Source organism: Phaenicophaeus curvirostris, chromosome 8 (genome assembly GCF_032191515.1).
Source record: "Phaenicophaeus curvirostris isolate KB17595 chromosome 8, BPBGC_Pcur_1.0, whole genome shotgun sequence".
In the NCBI taxonomy this organism is placed as follows: domain Eukaryota; kingdom Metazoa; phylum Chordata; class Aves; order Cuculiformes; family Cuculidae; genus Phaenicophaeus; species Phaenicophaeus curvirostris.
Genome location: NC_091399.1, coordinates 358,768 through 375,458, shown reverse-complemented (window position 1 = coordinate 375,458; position 16,691 = coordinate 358,768). Strand labels below are relative to the sequence as shown.

The following is a 16,691-nucleotide window of genomic DNA, read 5'->3' as shown; positions in this document are numbered from 1 at the left end:
ATGGGCCTTCACATTTCGGGTGGGGCAGCACTGCAAGCATGCTCATCTGGAGCCAGACCCTGGCATCTGGATCTGGGGTAGCACTGTGTGTACACACATCTGGAGCAGGGACAGCACCAAGGGCAAAGCCATCTGAGCTCAGATAGCTCATCTGGAGCCTGGGCAACAACACGGGGATGTCCATCTGGAGCTGGCACAGCAGATCTGGAGCTGGCACAGTGCATATGGATGGAGGTCAGTGTGTTTCCAACCATGGTGCATTGTGGCTGCTCCCCAGTGCCCAGCCAGCCTCAAAGCCTTCCTGGCTGTGTTACAGCCCTCTGTGCTGCTGCTTCCCATATTTCCCTATTTGGTTTGGTTTGTTCACCTCTACCATCAGTCTTTTCTGGTGCCAGCTAAACTCTTGTCTTCTCATCTCTTCCCACGTAGCCACAGTGAGATGCGGTTCAGTGCCCTGATGCAGCCAGTCTTTGGGCAGGAGGGGATGAGCATGAGTGTTCTGGCTTTGTCTTTCCCATGGCTTCCTCTTTCCTGTGCTGACAAAACCCAGTTGCTTCAGACTTCCTCACAGGCAGGATACACTGCCTGGTCTTTCCAAACCCCATCGTGCCTCTTGCTCCATTTGGGGCTCTTTGTGGTTTGCTTACATCTTCCTTACAGAAGGAAGGTTCCCCTTGGGACCCAGGATGCTCCACACCCTTTTTCCAACCAAACACCCACCTGGCCAATTGTCCCTGTGGCATGCTCGCTGTGTCCAGCCCAGGGCTGGGGTCAGATACTCCCTTACCCACAAGCATTTTTTCCCTATCCCCAACGTGCCTCGGTCACATTGAGTGCTTGCACCCTGCTTCCCCTGGCAGCCCTCATGCTTTTGAGTGGCCCCACTGGCCCTGAACTGAAATGGCCAAAAAGATATGTGGGGCAGCATGAGGACCATGGTGCCTCACTCCCACCTCCACTCTAGCATGACTTTCCCAAGCTGCACAGCTGCCCCTATGCAGGCGATTGCATCTAGCAGACACTTCTTTGCTGGCTGCCAAGACCTGCCCTGTGCCAGCCCCCGATCTCCATTGCCACCAGCACTGGGTGCTCCTGGATCCTGTAACCTCCTCCATGCCATACCGACCTTCCTTCTGCCCCCATCCCCTGGGAACACCAGGCTCTGAAGCCCCTTTCCTGTCTCCCCAGGGTGTGCTGTCCACGATTCACCATCAACTTGGCACGGAGCAGAAATCTCTGACTGAGCTGGTTGCCAAATGAGATTAAGATTTAAGTGGATTAATTTAACATTTGTTATCTTTGGTGGGCTCACTGCTGGCCAGGCACACTAAAATTACTGCAATGAGTCAGAGGCTTAGTTTAGCAGGAAGGAAAGGTTGGGCCAGAATGGGATTTGCTGCCAAAGGCGAAGCACTTTTGTCGTACTCAGAGCTGTGTTTGGCACTGGGGACACAGGGGCCAACCCGGGCATGCCATTCTGGAGCAGGTACCAGGCATGTCCCCTTCTCACCATGCCTGCATTGCCACAGTCGCACCTTCTGCTGCTCACCAAACCCATTCACCCAGAGGGTCCAAATATTTCACCTTGAAGCTTCTGTGGTGGCATTTGTGCTGCTGCGAAGGGGATGGGGAGCTGCACCCCCACCAGCACGGTTCACAGGGGTTCCCTGCATGCGAGCAGGTCTGCAGCACCCTGTCCATCACCACAGGTCACCGGTGCTGCTGGGGGATGATGGATGTGCCAGCAGGAGGGCAGGCCTGGGAACTGGGGCCTTTTGCGTCAATCCCACTGGCACCAGAGTCCGGGCAGGGTTAGGTTCCTCTCTGCTGTTGGAGGAGTAAATATTTCTAGGTCCAAGCCCGCGCTTCGGCTTGATAAGGATGAACAGGACTTAGTGCAGGAACAAGGAAGGTGATGCCAATGAGAAAGCTTTTTGATTGTGGGTTTTGGCCAGGCTAAAAGGACATTCTTGACATGGGAAAGTTGCTCATGGTCTTTAAAGTCGGTCTGTCCTTCCTGCTGGCCAGTGTGAGCCGTACAGGGGAACGGCCCCTCCTGTGTCCCTTCACTGGGAGTGGGGCAGCAACGGGGACACAAATCAGCCAGGAAGAAGAAAGGAAAGTTTGGACAAAGAGTTTGCTTTCCCCTTATGAGAGAAGAGAGTGAGAATGAGCGTGCTGGGGTGAGTGGGACTGCACCAGGATGAGTGGGACTGCACCAGGGTGAGCAGGAAGGCACCAGGGCAAGCATGAGTGTGTCAGGGCAAATGGAAGTGCACTGGGGCAAGTGGGAGTGTGCTGGGGCAAGAAGGAGCGTGCCAGGGCAAGCAGCAGCTCATGCCCATGAGGCTGCAATGCCCTGTTTCATGCTGGAGGCTGCAAGGGTTGGCTGTGCCCAGGCAGGTCTGGATGTGGCAGGGAGAGAATTGGGGATAAAGCTCTCAGAAAGGGGCCCTTTCTTCTGCAAACACTGTGGTGGCCAAGGGCAACAAACATCCCACAGCTGCCTTACCTCTTCCCATCTGGAATGACACTAAAGTGCTGTGGCTGGGACTGCCAAGCTGAGGCTCATCTCAACCCCACCTGCATCCAGTCTGCAAGACACCATGCCCACCCTCCATCTCTATCCCCCAGTTCACCATCCCCATGGTTGCCTGTGCTGGCTTTGTCCCTCCAGCCATTTGCTGTCCCCATGCACCCGTCACAAGGGGCTGCAGCCCCTCGCCGCAGGCACCCCTGTAGCTGCCACCACACTGGCACAGCCACAGACCCTCAGTGTGAGCTGAGTCCTCAGCTGCCAACGGGACGTGTGGGCGGTGGAAAGCAGATACCACAGCAGTGACTACGTTAGGTGTGTGTGTTAGTGCTCGTCTTCCAGCGAAATCCTAAACAACACTGGGTTTTCTGATGTAACCTATAGGGTGGTGGGTTTTTTTCAAGCTGACATATTTTAGAAATTTTCCACTTGGTAGAACATAGCCCAGAGGAGGAAGATTTAATCTCTGAAAGGGAAAGGCCTGGTGCCAAAATCCTACGTGCAGGGTCACACAAGGGCAATAGCCTGCAGGGTGCTGGGCCCCAGCGCCCAGACGCGTCAGTGACAGCAGCGACAGCTGCACCCCCTAGCCTGTGCCCCCCTCCCCTGCTTCTGCTGTGAGGAGGGAGAGAACCCCCCCTGTGACACCTCCAAGACAAGGATATGTCCCACCTTGTCCCTGCAATGACAGCCAGGCGGTGCTGTGCCCCAGTGCCGCCCTCTGTACAATGCCACATGCCCCCATGCCAAGACCCTGTGGGGTCCCCCAGGGAGAGCCCCCTCACAGCACAGGCCTGCGCAGAGCTTTGCCCCTGTGCCAGAACCTTGTGCGATAAATCTCTTCACAAAGGCTTGTAGTGGTAAGACGAGGCGCAATGGGTATAAACTGGAGAGGGGCAGATTTAGACTAGACATAAGAATTTCTTCCCCATGAGGGTGGTGAGGCCCTGGCACAGGTTGCTCCAGGAAGCCCCTGTTCGAGGCCAGGTTGGATGAGGCCTTGAGCACCCAGGGCTAGTGGGAGGTGTCCCTGCCCAGGGGGGTTGGAATTAGATGATCTTTAAGGCTCCTTCCAACCCAACCTGTTCTGTGATCCTACGACTCTACGTGATGCCCCGACCCCGTCTCTCTCACTTGCCCCGCCCTTTACTGTGGCCCCGCCCCTCCCTTGTGGCCCCGCCCCATCCCCGTTACCACGTCCCCGCCCCTCCAATTGACTCCGCCCCTTTCGCGTGGTCCCGCCCATCTCGCCAGCCCCTCCAGGCCCCGCCCCTCACACGCGGCCCCAGCCCCTGTTAGCCCCGCCTCCCGATGGCCCCTCCGCCTCGCGAGGCCCCGCCCCCGGCTGCCCCCGCCCCCACGCTGGCCTCTCCCCTCGCTATTGGCCCCGCCCCTCACCACTGGCCCCGCCCCTCACCGGTGACTCCCGCCCCTCGCGAGCCCCCGCCCCTCACCGTTAGCCCCGCCCCCCGCTGTCCCCGCCCCGCCATGTCGTCGCCCCCCTCGTCGCGCAGACGCCCCGTGGCCGGGCCCGAGGGGGGCGCTCCCGCCGGAGCCCCCGCCGGAGCCCCCGCGCCCGGCGATGCGGAGCGGGGCATGGCGGCGCCGGGCCTTACGCTCTGCCTCAAGCTGCTGGCGGCGGCCTTCTACGGGCTCAGCTCCTTCCTCATCGTCGTCGTCAACAAGAGCGTCCTCACCACCTACGGGTACGGCCCGCCGCGGCGCCCCTCCGCCGGCCGGCACCCCGCGGGCCCCTCGGGAGCGGCGGCCACCCCCGGCCTTGGGGCCAGGCACCCCCATGCACACCCCTCCCTCGTCTGGGGGCCCTTTACACCCCTTAGTACCCCCGTGCTGTGAGGCTGACACCCCCATACATATCCCCCCCATCCTTTCCCTCCATGCATCTCTTCCCCTTCTTTCCCCCCATACATATCCCCGCGCCTTCCTTTTCCTCCATGCATCTCCCCCCTCTCTCCTTCCATGCATCTCCCCGCTCTTTCCTTCCATGCATCTCCCCCCCTCTCTCCTTCCATGCATCTCCCCCCCTCTCTCCTTCCATGCATCTCCCCCCTCTCTCCTTCCATGCATCTCCCCCCCTCTCTCCTTCCATGCATCTCCCCCCCTCTCTCCTTCCATGCATCTCCCCCCCTCTCTCCTTCCATGCATCTCCCCCCCTCTTTCCTTCCATGCATCTCCCCCCCTCTTTCCTTCCATGCATCTCCCCCCCTCTCTCCTTCCATGCATCTCCCCCATCTCTCCTTCCATGCATCTCCCCCTCTTACATGCATATCGCCCCTTTTTCCTTTCATGTGTATCCCACCCTTTTACCTTTCATGAGTATCCCCCCCTTTTTCCTTCCATGTGTATCCCCCCCTCCTTTTCCCCAGGCGTATTCCCCACTCCCTTCTCCCCCTCTTCCCGTGGGTCCCCCTGCATGGCTGGGCAGTGACCCCATGGCTGTGGGCTCTGCAGGTTTTGGGGCTGCTGCTGCACCCCTCTCCATGCACTGAGCAGGGTGTGTGGCTGCTGCTCCCCGTGATGTGTGGGTGCCCCCACTGATGTCTGCTCTCTGCCTGCAGGTTCCCCTCCTCGCTGTGTGTGGGGCTGGGCCAGGTGAGTGGGGTCCCTGCCTATTTCCCCCTGGCCCCTGAGCCGGGGGGCTGTGGGGCTGACCCCTGCTGTCTTGCAGATGCTGGCGACGGTGGCCGTGCTCTGGGCAGGCAAGGCGCTGCGGGTGGTCAAATTCCCTGACCTCGACAGGCATGTTCCCCGGCGGGTAAGCCCCCTCCTCAGGCACCCCTCTTCCACCCAAAGTCTGGGTTGTAGTCTCTCCCACAGCCCCTCACCCCTGGGGGCTGCCGCCAGATTTTTTTGGCAGCGAGATTCCTGGGCTTGTTGCCCCAGGAGCGATGAGCCACGCGGGAGCCTGCGGCCATGGAGCAGCTGGGACATGTGCCTGTGTGAACATTTCCATCGCGGGTGGAAATAATTCTATATAAATTTATAAAATGAGGGTGCTGCTGGGGAGCTCCTTGGCATTTGCTGGTCACTCATACTGTGTGTTACCCCTCTTAAAATTTTCTAGACGTTTCCTCTACCTCTTCTGTATTTCGGGAACCAGATCACAGGACTGTTCAGCACAAAGAAACTGAAGTATGAGCGGCTTTTTTTCTACTGGGGGGGTATCCAGCGGGGTCCTTGCAGGGGTCTGGTCTTGGTGGGGAACTGCTGCTGGGCCCCAGGGCTTTGCAGGGGTGGGGTGATCTGAGCAGAAGCCGCTTGGGGCAATACGGTTCCTCCTCTGCCCACGCGCCAGCAAGCTAAACGCATGTTTCTGAACACTTTCCCCAGCCTGTGGGCAGGGAGGAATGGGGATCTGACCCTCTCCCACTGTGGGTGAGTGTCTGGGGTTATCTGTGGGGTCGCCCACCCTGACGAGGTGCAACGTGAACAATGTCACTCTGTGTGTGGGAGTAATGGAGTTTCCATAGGGAAACTGGCAGGCTCAGTGCTCTGTTCTCTGGAGACCATTGCTCAGCGGGTGGCTGCGGGGCTGCATTTAAGCAGCGCCGAGTTGAGGGAAGCCCTTTCACCCTGCTAAACCTTCTTCTTGTAGCCTGCCGATGTTCACTGTCCTGCGAAGGTTTTCTATCCTGTTTACAATGTTTGCTGAAGGATTCCTGCTCAAGTGAGTCTTTCCAGCCCCTTCCCTCGAGGGCTTTCAGTGACAGATAACGGGATAGAGTTACAAAAGTCTGAAGGTGTTGGAATGCTGTGCAGTGTGTCAGTGAGCTTTTGTGTGTTGGAGATCCGTGTGCTCAGGGGTTTTGGCTCTAAGGAGGGTTTTGGGAACAAGAGGGGGCGGAGGAAGTGGATATAGTGAGCGGCAATGTGTTACTTGTGCCAGTGACTTGCCTGGATTGGCACAGCCCTTTTCCTTGAGCCTCCTTCGTGCCTGGAGGGAGCTGGGCCAGATGCGGTGCCACGTGTAGCTGCCTGGTGGGGGAAAATAGATGTGCTCTGTCTCTGCTTGCAGCAGCCTGGCTGTGTGGTGCAGTTCTGGAGGTGGGAGGTATTGTGCCCAGATGCTCCTGCTGACAGCTCTCCACCATCTGGGCGCATGTACAGACCCCAAACTGCTCGTGCCGGGTGCCAGCAGCCCCCGCCCAGGGCAGGCACCAATATGCTGTGCTGGTCCTCATGTGGTGCCAAGCACCCAGCTAAACACTTCTCTGCAATAGGCAGAGTTGTAGGATTCCGTATAAACTTGTATCTTAACAATGCTAAGTTATTATTTTGCTTTAAATTAGGGAAAATTGTATAAAAATGTCTTGCTTTCACTTGCTGCTTTTGCATGGGTTTGTGTGCTTGGGGTTTTCTAGCCCCCACCAGTATGTTCTGGTGGAGGAAAGGCTTCTCCCCGCTTTTCTCCAAAGCACTTCTTCAATGAAAATTTAACTGTGGGTGATGCAGTGTCCTCCCGTGCCTCTTTTCAGGAAGAAGTTTTCTTGGAGTATTCAGATGACGGTATTTGCCATGATCATCGGTGCATTCGTAGCTGCCAGGTGAGCTCCCAGTTTGCTGTCCCCTCTCCTCTCTTACGGAAAGGTGCCTGTGTGGGACACCCCGCAAAGCTTAAGGGCAGCAAGGACCATAGTGTGCCCGCAGAAGAAAGAGAGTAAATGCTGACTTTTTTTTTTACCCTTAGACATTAAGTAGGAAACAATGTATTACTGACCCAAATCCCCGTCCCTCTTCCCATGAGTAACTTTTTCTGGCAACTTAATGGCTAAGCAGAAGGTGGAAGGAATCTTGCAAGCATTACACTCTGCACAGCTTCAAACTGTAACTTATGCTTTTTTCCTTTTCCAGTGCTGACTTGGCATTTGATCTGGAAGGATATATTTTTATCCTTATTAACGATGCCTTAACAGCTGCAAACGGTGCCTATGTGAAACAGAAGCTGGATTCAAAGGTAGGCTGACCTTTGGCTTCATTCTGGGCATTGCAACATTGCGTTTGGTTTGGCAGCAGCTTGTATCTGAGGAACAAAGTAGGGAGGCTCAGCTGATGCCACTCCATCCCTCTCCCAAAATCTCCTGTCCAGCAGCTTTGGCAATACCACGGTGCTGCTCTCAGTGCCAGTATTGCCAAACAGCAGCAGCCAGAGCTGTGCCGCTGTGCCGGTTACGACCGCAATCCCTTGCGACAGCAAAGAAACGGCATTTTGATTAATGCTGACCATAAAGCTCCTTGCAAGCTTGTTGCCCAAGTCTCCTACAGTTGGACTCAATGAAAGTTTTTTCCAGCCTAAATGATTCTGTGATTCCAATTCTGTGTTTTTTAAATGTATGTGCATATATATATATGTGTGCACACATGTGTGTCTGTGTCTACATATATAAATAAATGCTCCAACTCCTCTGTCCCTGAGAATTCCATGTGGATTTAGCTCACAAGAGTCACTTTTTCAGTAGCAATGTGAATAAGGTTTTACATTCCCTTTTGGAACCAACTTAAATACACAGATGTTTCTTATTTCTAGGAGCTGGGAAAATATGGTCTGCTATATTACAATGCACTGTTTATGATCCTTCCCACCTTGACCATTGCCTACTTCACCGGAGATGCACAGAAGGTAGGATTCATGCCCCCAAAAGTGAAATCTTTGAGCGAAATACCTTATGGGCAAAATGGCTTGCATAGAAGAGCACTTTACTGTTTGTTAGAATGCACGTTGCTGTAACTTCACCTTCTTATGTAAAATGGGAAATACTCAAAATGTGAAACTGCAGAGTAGTTCATTATTCCCAGTTTGCAAGTTGTGCATAGCATCCGAGGGAGGAGGCTGGGGCAAAGAATGGTTTGAGGCGAGAGGGAAGCTGCGTAGGTAGACTAAGTGTAGGCCTTACGTTGGACTTCAAATCCATGGAGTATCTCCGTTCAGGAATTTCTGTAATGCTTGAGGGATCGGGAAATGTGAGAGCAGTAAGTGAAACCACATATTATTTAGAACAAAGAAATGGAGTATTTTTAGAAGAAATGAGCTGCTCCAGACTCTTTCAGTCCTTCCCTCTCACTGGGATGGTTGTTACATTGAATTTTCTGGAGGTCGATTCGCCCGTGCCGCCCTAGCAGGGTGCAACCTGGTTTACACTCAGTTCTGTGTATTTGAAACCTGTATTGTAGTAGCGTTATTATTATCACACTCAGTGATGTGTCGCTGTACTCAGTCAGCTTTCCTGAGCAAGAGCGCACCCGCTTTTCATGCCTGCATGACAGAGCATCCCTCTCCAGGGACAGGGAAGGCACCAGGGACAGGTGTTTCCCACCCAGACCCTGCTGAGTGGGTGCCGTGGGGGCCAGTGGCCCCTACCAATGGCCCTGTCCCATCCCCGCCACGCTGAGGCAGGGAGGGATGGTGGCTTTCCTCTCATTAGGAGCTTAATACCCTGATGATGAGCCCTGGTGAGCAGTTGCTAAGATAATGAACTAAGATAATTAGCGAGGAGATCCGGTGAAGGTAGCTCAGACCCTGCCCTTCAGAAAGGGTGACTCAGTGGGATAAGTTTGGGGATAAAGTGCTCATTTATTAGCAGGGGCTGGTGGATGGGGAGCAAAATATTGCTCTTTGCTGCACTGTGCAGCCTCTGTTCAGCCTGTGGTGAAATTGCCTGTTTGGGTTTGTTTTTTTTTTTCCCCCTGAATAAACTTCTTTTTCCCTGGCCAGGCTCCTGGCAGCCGGAGGCAGACAAAGATGCGCTCTGTTGGGGCTGCTGCCAGGAAACTCCACGTTTACAGCCTGATGAAAAACCCTCTTGTGAAGGGTGTGCAGCTGAACGTGTCTGACGCGGGGATGGCTCCTGGGGCAGAGATGGGATGGGGGCTGCGTCATGGGGGGCAACACTGGGGAGGGAGGGGTCTGCATAGGAAACCTTCCCGCTGCACTCGTGCACGTGGATGTGTTATATCTTGTAGTTCATTAACAAGCATCAAAGGTAACAATGTCTTGTCATGCCATGCTTTGCGAGAGGCAGAAATGGGTGTGTTGATGGTGGTAAGCAAATAATTGCTGGAGGTGAAGGGATAGAATCGCCTGCAGGAATAACCAAATCATAAATCATGGAATGGTTTAGGTTGAAAGGGACCTTAAAGACTAGCCAGTTCCAGCAACCCTGCTACGGGCAGGGACACCTTCCCTTGGATCAGGTTGCTCAAAGCCTCATCCAGCCTGGCCTTGAACACCTCCAGGGATGGAGGCATGCACAGCTTCTCTGGGCAACCTGTTCCAACGCCTCACCACCCTCACCCTCAGAGTGAATAATTTCTTCTAATATCTAATGTAAATCTCTTCTCTTTCGGCTTAAAGCCATTACCCCTTATTCTATCCCTGCACTCCTTGATAAAGAGCCCCTCCCCACCTTCCCTGTAGGCTGCCTTTAAGTAATGGGAGGTGCTGCAGCCCAGAAAGGTACCACCCTGGCTGGCATTTCATGTCCCTGTTGGAAGGGATCATCCCAACTGCCTGGAGGATTCCTGTGCTCCTGGCAGCCCTTCTCTCTGCTGTAGGAGGGAAGGTGAGGGGGACCATCACCGTATTCTGTCCTCACCACATAGCAGGCTGATCAGGGTTGGCCAGGACCTCTGGAGCTCATCTGGTCAAACCCCCCACCAGCAGGTGGCCCAGGGCCATCTCCCCTTGGGTTCTGGGTGTTTCCATGGATGGAGCCTCCACCACCTCCCTGGCAGCCTATGCCAGCACTCAGTCACCTTTGCACTGTACAAGTGTTTGCTGATGTCCAGAGGGACCCTCCTGTGTATCCATGTGTGTCTGTGGCCTCTGGTCATGACACTGGGCACCCCTGGAAGAGCCTGGCTCCATCCTGTTGACACCGTCCCTGCAGGTGTTCATACACATGGATGAGAATTCCCTGAGCCTGCTCTCCTCCAGGCTGAGCAGCCCCAACCCTCCCAGCCTCTCATGGGAGAGATGCTCCAGTCCTTTCAGCATCTTGGTGGCCCTTGTTGGGATCTCCCCGGTATGCCCATGTCTCTTTTGTACTGGGCAGCCCAGCGCTGAGGGGTGGCCTCAGCAGTGCTGAGCAGAGAGGAAAGCTCCACTCCCTTGACCTGCTGCCAGCGCTTTGTCCGGGGCTGCCAGGACACCGTTCCCCTTCCTCGCAGCAGGAGTGTGTTGTTGGCCTGCGGTCAGCCTGGTGTCCTCCAGCCCTCGGGGCTGCTGTGTGGAGCTGCTTCCCAGCTGGGTGGCTCCAACATGTCTTGGTGCAGGGGTTTGTTTCTCCCCAGGGGCAGGACTCTGCACTTCTTGTTGAGCTGCATCAGGTTCCTTCTGAGCTGTGTCCCCAGCCTGGCTGGCAGCACCCCCCTCTGGCTTCCTTCCCTGTTCCCATTGCAAATCAGCTCCTGCTGCTGGAGCTTTGGTCTCAGAGCCCTCCCCAGACTTGCAGCTGGCAAAAATGTGTTCAGCTGCATGGAGTGTAACTTCAAAATAAACAAACAAAACCCTGACAAAACAGGCCCTACCATGAAATCCAGGCTTCCGTTATCTGTTGTGTCAGCGCCATCTCCAGAGGTTGAATTCCCCTGGGATATGCTGTCTAGGTGTTATGGTTCACTATGGAGAAATCACAAGGAGGGCAGTTCTGGACAGTAGCTGTCTGGGAAATGCCTTTCCCGGCCCCTCCTGCTGGTAGGGGTGGTGTTCACCACGGCTTATTCCCTGAGGGGTGTGCTGGGCGATGCTGTGGGCAAGAGATGATGCTGATGTGGACAACCAGCTGTCCCACAGCCCCGGCATGTTGCACTGGTCTCTGTTTGGGTTTGTTTTTTCCTGCTGTGACATGAAAGCCAGTGTCAGGGATTTGTTTCTTGTATTGCTGTGAATTAGTGCATTTCCTCCTCTAAGGACTGAGGTGTGTTTCTTGCAGGCGATGGAGTACCACGGCTGGGCAGACGTGCTCTTCATCATGCAGTTTACACTGTCGTGTGTAATGGGGTAAGGCCGTATGCTGCTGCGGTGGGTGCTGCCCGCTTCGCAGGGCTGGGGTGCATCCGTGGAAACATGGGGTGCAGCGGAGGAGTCACTATTCCAGACCTCGTGCATTTTGTTAGCATGAGCCATTCGGGTGTAGAAAATAATAAGAAATCTTTAGCTCTGGTGGGAACACCATTTCTGAGAGCCGTGGCAGATGGAAATTATTTCCCACCATGCTTCAGTTCAGGTTTAGCAAAAAAAATAGCGGTATAGATAGTGCTGTGCAGAAGAAGGGGAAAGATGCAGAGATGAATGGCAATGCCTGAAGCATGTGCTGGAACCTGACATCAGCTTTTCCTCCTGCAGGTTTATTTTGATGTACTCCACGGTTCTTTGCACTCAGTATAATTCTGCTCTTACAACTACAATAGTTGGCTGCATTAAGGTAGGTGGTTTCTCTGCCATCGGGAGAAAGTTATCATTGCTTTTGGGTTGCAATTATCACGGCTCGGGGCTGGTATTAGGCAGAGGCTTTAGCTATTGGCACAAGGGCTGGGACGTGCCTGGCACTCCAGCTCTGTGTGGCCTGAGTCACCTCACACCTCCTGGGACCTGCAGTGGGTGCTGCTGCCTGCAGGAGTGATTCCAGCAGAAGGTGTGAACAGCCTTGGGGCTTTTCCATCCACAGCCTCCCTGCATTCTGCTTCATGCTGCTTCAGCACAGCATGGTCCCCCAGCTCCGCAGCAGCATAGGAAGGGCTGGGCTGAGGCTTTGGAGCTTCTGCTGGGCATGGCATGGAGAGGAGGACAGTGCCAGTGGGATTAGTTTATGGTTTATTATTTCTTTGCTGCTGAATGGAGTAGAAAGAGACTGTGGGTGTGCACAGCAGTTGCAGCAAGCAGCTCTGCGTGGCACCGGCTGTGGTCCATGCTTCTAGCTTCCCCAGGGCTAATAACATACAAAAAGCCGAGAAGCAGCCATGATCCTCTAGATCACCTCAGCCCAATGAGCCTACTGCAAAAATACTTGGCACTCCTGGGCATTATTCTCGCTTTAGTGCTGGTCTCGAGATAAGGGAGAGCATCACAGCCTCAGCAACTGTAGCCTCCGTTCGGGAGCATTTCTCAGCAGCTCTGACACACATGCCCCTTTAAGTCCAGTGTTGCTGCCATGTGTCTGTTCCACACTGACTGCATCTGGGGTTTCCTTTCTCCATATTGCCTAAACGCAAAGAGCATGTGCTTGTCTTGGGCTATAGAGAAACCTCTTGCTAAAATCTTGTTCCTTTGCAGAATATTTTAATAACCTATATTGGGATGTTTTTTGGAGGAGACTATATTTTTACATGGACAAACTTCATTGGTCTAAATATCAGGTAAGAACACTGGGCCTTTGCAGTTCTTATTTTTGATTTACAAGTCAAAATTGCCGTGAAACTGAGATGGTTTGACTAGCTGAATGCTTCTCCAATGCCAAACCCCTCTGTGCTGGGGTTGGTGCTGCAGCAGAGGAGCCAGCACGGCGCTGGCTCACAGCATGGAGCCTGCTTACAGCTCGGGTTGTGGGGAGCCCCAGGCAGACGCCGGTTGTTTTAAAGCCAGAATGCACAAGCATATTTTAGCAGCATATTTAAGTTGTTCTCAGAGTAGCATATCCAAATTGTATAAGGTAGCAAAAGAAGTATTTTTTTGGTATATTTCCCTTCATATTTTAGCACAGTGTTTGGAAAAGTCTCCTTTCTGGTCTTGAGAGTATTTTTCTATTGTAAGCAGTGGCCTTGTTCTCCCCCTGTCCTTCAGCAGGATTCTGTCAGTGGTGGGGTGGCTCCAGCGCTAGGTTTGGGGCTCAGGCTAGTGAGCATTTGATAAAAATAAAGCAAAATATCTGATCTTAGGAGGAATACAGAATTTTCTTGCAAATGGATGCTTGCAGCGCATCCTTGAACGTTTGCATACCCATGATTTTGACTTTTCTTTGGCAGCCAGTGTGTTTGCGGCTGCCCGGGGCAGTTCTGTAGAACTGATAAATGTGCCCGTGTGAAGGGCAGCGTCTCCTGCACGTGCTGGCAGCAGGTTGGTGCTGTGCAGAGCAGGAGTGAAACCAGCCGTGTAGCTGCAGCGGCTCTGAGCTGGGGTGTCTCATTGTCCTCCCCGACCCTGTTTTGCAGTATTGCTGGAAGCCTGGTGTATTCCTACATCACTTTTACGGAGGAGCAAATGAACAAACAATCTGAAGCTGGCATCAAGATGGATATTAAAGGAAAAAGCTCTGTGTGACCAGGAAAGTGCTTTTATTGGAAGCAACCTATTTCTGTTCACCTGATCATGGGCAGAATGTGGGATGGAATTCGGGTGCCTGCCAAGGAGTTACGGTGATGCTCTTAATTTGCACAACTTAGATTGCTGCCTTTACCAATTATTGGGAAGATGGGGAAGATGACTGACTGCATAGTGAAGAATGTGTCTGATTAAGTCTGATTGTGAGGAATTAGTGGGTTTCTAATCGTGCTGAGATTTGGCAGTAGAGACTGGCACAAGCAGCGTACGCGTTGGGATCACGGAGGACTGTGCTAGTGCCGAGGGCTGCGCCCTGAGCATCCTTGGCTGCCTTTCCCTTCGGTGCAGTCAGCCCCGGGCACTGAGCGCAGCCAGGGTCGGATGCCGGGGCTGGCTCTGTCCTGCGCCTCCCCGAGCACCTGCTGCTGCAGGAAGGTGAGGCCGTGAGACCCAGCACAGACCCGGCTCAAAGGGACAGGTGCGACCCCTCCTCTCCCCGGTGAGCACTGGTGTCCTCCCAGCAGAGCTGCTTCTGCAGGATGTGCCTGGTTTGGGCCAAAGCCCCTTTGTTGAATGTGCGGTGCTCTCTCAATTTTTGGTTGGTTTTGTTCTCTTAACCCACTTCTAAAGCTGGGTTTACCCTCCTTAGTTTCTGAGCGCCCTGCAAACATTCACCCCTTTCCTTCCTGCCCCAGGTCTCTTTCTTTTACAATGCTCAGGGATGTCCCCAACGTGAAGGTTTTACCACCGGCAGTGAGCTCGGCAGGGCCAGCAGTCTCCCTGAAACTACCCCAGCGTCAGAATCCCTTGGATTTGGGAAAGCTGCTGGCCATGCTGGGGCTGGCCCTGGTGCAGGGACCCTCTCAGGGCCCTTTGGATCCAATGGGGAGTAGGAACAGGGTTTACAGGAGAGCTGCCATTGTCCCAGCTGGCACCCAGAGCCTCCTCCTTCAGTTCAGAAAATCAGCTGCAAAGTGTGGGCTGATGCTCCTGCCCCTGCAATCCCCTTCCCACCCACCAACACCGTGCACGGGCCTGGAAAAGGCACGGTGGCATTTTGGCAAGGCAGTGGGAACCTCTCTGCTGGTGGGATGCAGGGGGCTCTGCAGCTGCTGCTGCTCATCTCCACGGCACTGAGCGTGTGTGGCAGCACCAGAGCTTCAGCTTCAGCAAGCCCTGTCCCACAGTTTGTTTTTTGATGTAGTAAGTTATCTTCAGTTTGTGACCCATTTAAAGAACAGGATTTTTAATAAGTGAGGCAGCGTTAACTGATTTTTTTTAAAGGTTGTCTTACACAGCACTTCTTTCTAGGTCTCTCCTTGGGTTGTCTTTTGGTTTTAAAAGAATTGTTTGTAATATTGGTTAGAAGAAAATTTTGGTAAAACTATATATTTATGAGGATTTTTTGTGTACATCCCTTTGGTAACCAGGGATCTAACTTCTATAGACAATATAAATTGTTTCTGGAAGGTCTTTGCTAAGAAAAAAGCCATCTGGCATTTGGCAAAGCTGCATTTATTGGAGTGCTGACCCCCGATGTCTTTACGTGTCACCAGCCTTTCTGTGACAGTGCTGCGGAAGCCTGATGTGCTGGTGGAGATGTTGCATGGGTCTGCTGGCCCCTGCGTCCCTGAAGTCCTCGGCTCCGTACTGGAGCCAGGGCCCTCCTTCCCTTCCCTTTTGGGGGCAGCGGGATGGGGGCAGGAGGCTGGTGTGGTTGCTGGGCTGAGTCGGTGCATCCTGGATCGAGGAGCTGCCCTTCAGTGGGGCTCCCCCTGCCACGACTGGAGAAAAAATTCCCTGATCATTTTCATCACTTCCTAAATTTCAGTAAAACCTCAGCTTTGCCATCAATTGGCTGCAGAGCGATTCTGGTTGTAGGGAAGGATGACAAATGCCCCCTGCTGTACAGAAGCCCCAGAGATGTTTGCCCGTCTGCTCTTGGGGAGCTCCTGGCCCCTGCGCTCCCCACAACTGGGCTCCTCTGGTCCCTCCAAAGCCAGCATCACGACCCGGCATCACCTGCTCCCAGAGCTCTCCCAGGTCGCTGCTTGCTCATCATGTCACAGAGGTGTTCGAGGTCAGGATGCCAGTTCTGTCAAAAGCTGACTGTTGTTCATTTTAGAATCTACTGGTTAGATTTGTTGTCCAAAGGGTAAAGTATTTTTAAAGCTTATTTTTTTTGTAACGGGGCACACTTCAGTGCCAGAGTCTAGATGGTATTGTATGCACTGGGAAAGCAAATAGAGGTCCAACAGTATTTTCTATGCTATTGATCAACTAAAATGTTTTCTATATAGAATCTATTTACAAAATAATCATTTTAGTGATGAAAAGGATGACCTTTTTATTTGAATGTACGGCAGGCTTGATATGTCCGTCAGTGATGATTGAAAAAAAGGATTTTATGTGCCTATGTATTTTTGTACGGGCGTCAAATAAACCAATGACCTTCCCTCCTCCTGTCTGCTGGCTCTTCCTTTCGCCAGGAGCTGGCCCTGGAGCACCCAGAGGAGAAAGGCTGGTGCTGATGGAGAGGCCGGGGCCAAATAAACCAGGGCTGTGGCCAGGCTCCCCAGAATCCCCACCTGGCGTGAGGGATGTTGCTTGGGTTTTAAATATTCTTTGAGGAAAAGATCTTAATGGAGGGGGAAAAAACCCTCCTCGTAGCTCACTGAGCCCAACACCTCACCCTCGTGCTTTGCTATATCAGTCTTTTCCCCTTACCCAGCTCTTAGGTGGCCTTGAGGTGCAGTGTCGGGGGAAAGGGGCGCTGGGAGGTGCTTGGTGCTCTTCCCAGAACACTGTTGGTGCTCTGCCTGCAAGGCTGCTCTGTCCCCAGGCCCTGCTGCGCCTTCTGCCAGGGGGCCCTGGGGCTGCCCG

General features: G+C 53.7%; 1 protein-coding gene across 1 annotated transcript; it reads left to right on the top strand.

Moving 5' to 3' along the window:
* Nucleotides 1-4,024: 4,024 nt before the first annotated feature.
* On the top strand, nt 4,025-16,267 carry LOC138723152 (solute carrier family 35 member D2-like protein). The gene is made up of 12 exons (XM_069862039.1): nt 4,025-4,242; nt 5,116-5,149; nt 5,226-5,312; nt 5,622-5,689; nt 6,153-6,224; nt 7,033-7,101; nt 7,409-7,511; nt 8,082-8,174; nt 11,485-11,552; nt 11,898-11,976; nt 12,825-12,907; nt 13,700-16,267. The coding sequence occupies exons 1-12, from the start codon at nt 4,025-4,027 to the stop codon at nt 13,806-13,808; spliced, it is 1,083 nt and encodes a 360-aa protein (XP_069718140.1). The 3' UTR covers nt 13,809-16,267.
* Nucleotides 16,268-16,691: the final 424 nt, after the last annotated feature.

What these genes read in the sequence shown, in the direction of transcription:
- LOC138723152 (XM_069862039.1), top strand. Translation starts at nt 4,025, where the DNA reads ATGTCGTCGCCCCCCTCGTCGCGCAGACGCCCCGTGGCCGGGCCCGAG. An exon ending in TGTGTGTGGGGCTGGGCCAG is followed by an intron (nt 5,150 to 5,225) that starts GTGAGTGGGGTC and finishes GCTGTCTTGCAG; the next exon opens with ATGCTGGCGACGGTGGCCGT. An exon ending in TCACCGGAGATGCACAGAAG is followed by an intron (nt 8,175 to 11,484) that starts GTAGGATTCATG and finishes TGTTTCTTGCAG; the next exon opens with GCGATGGAGTACCACGGCTG.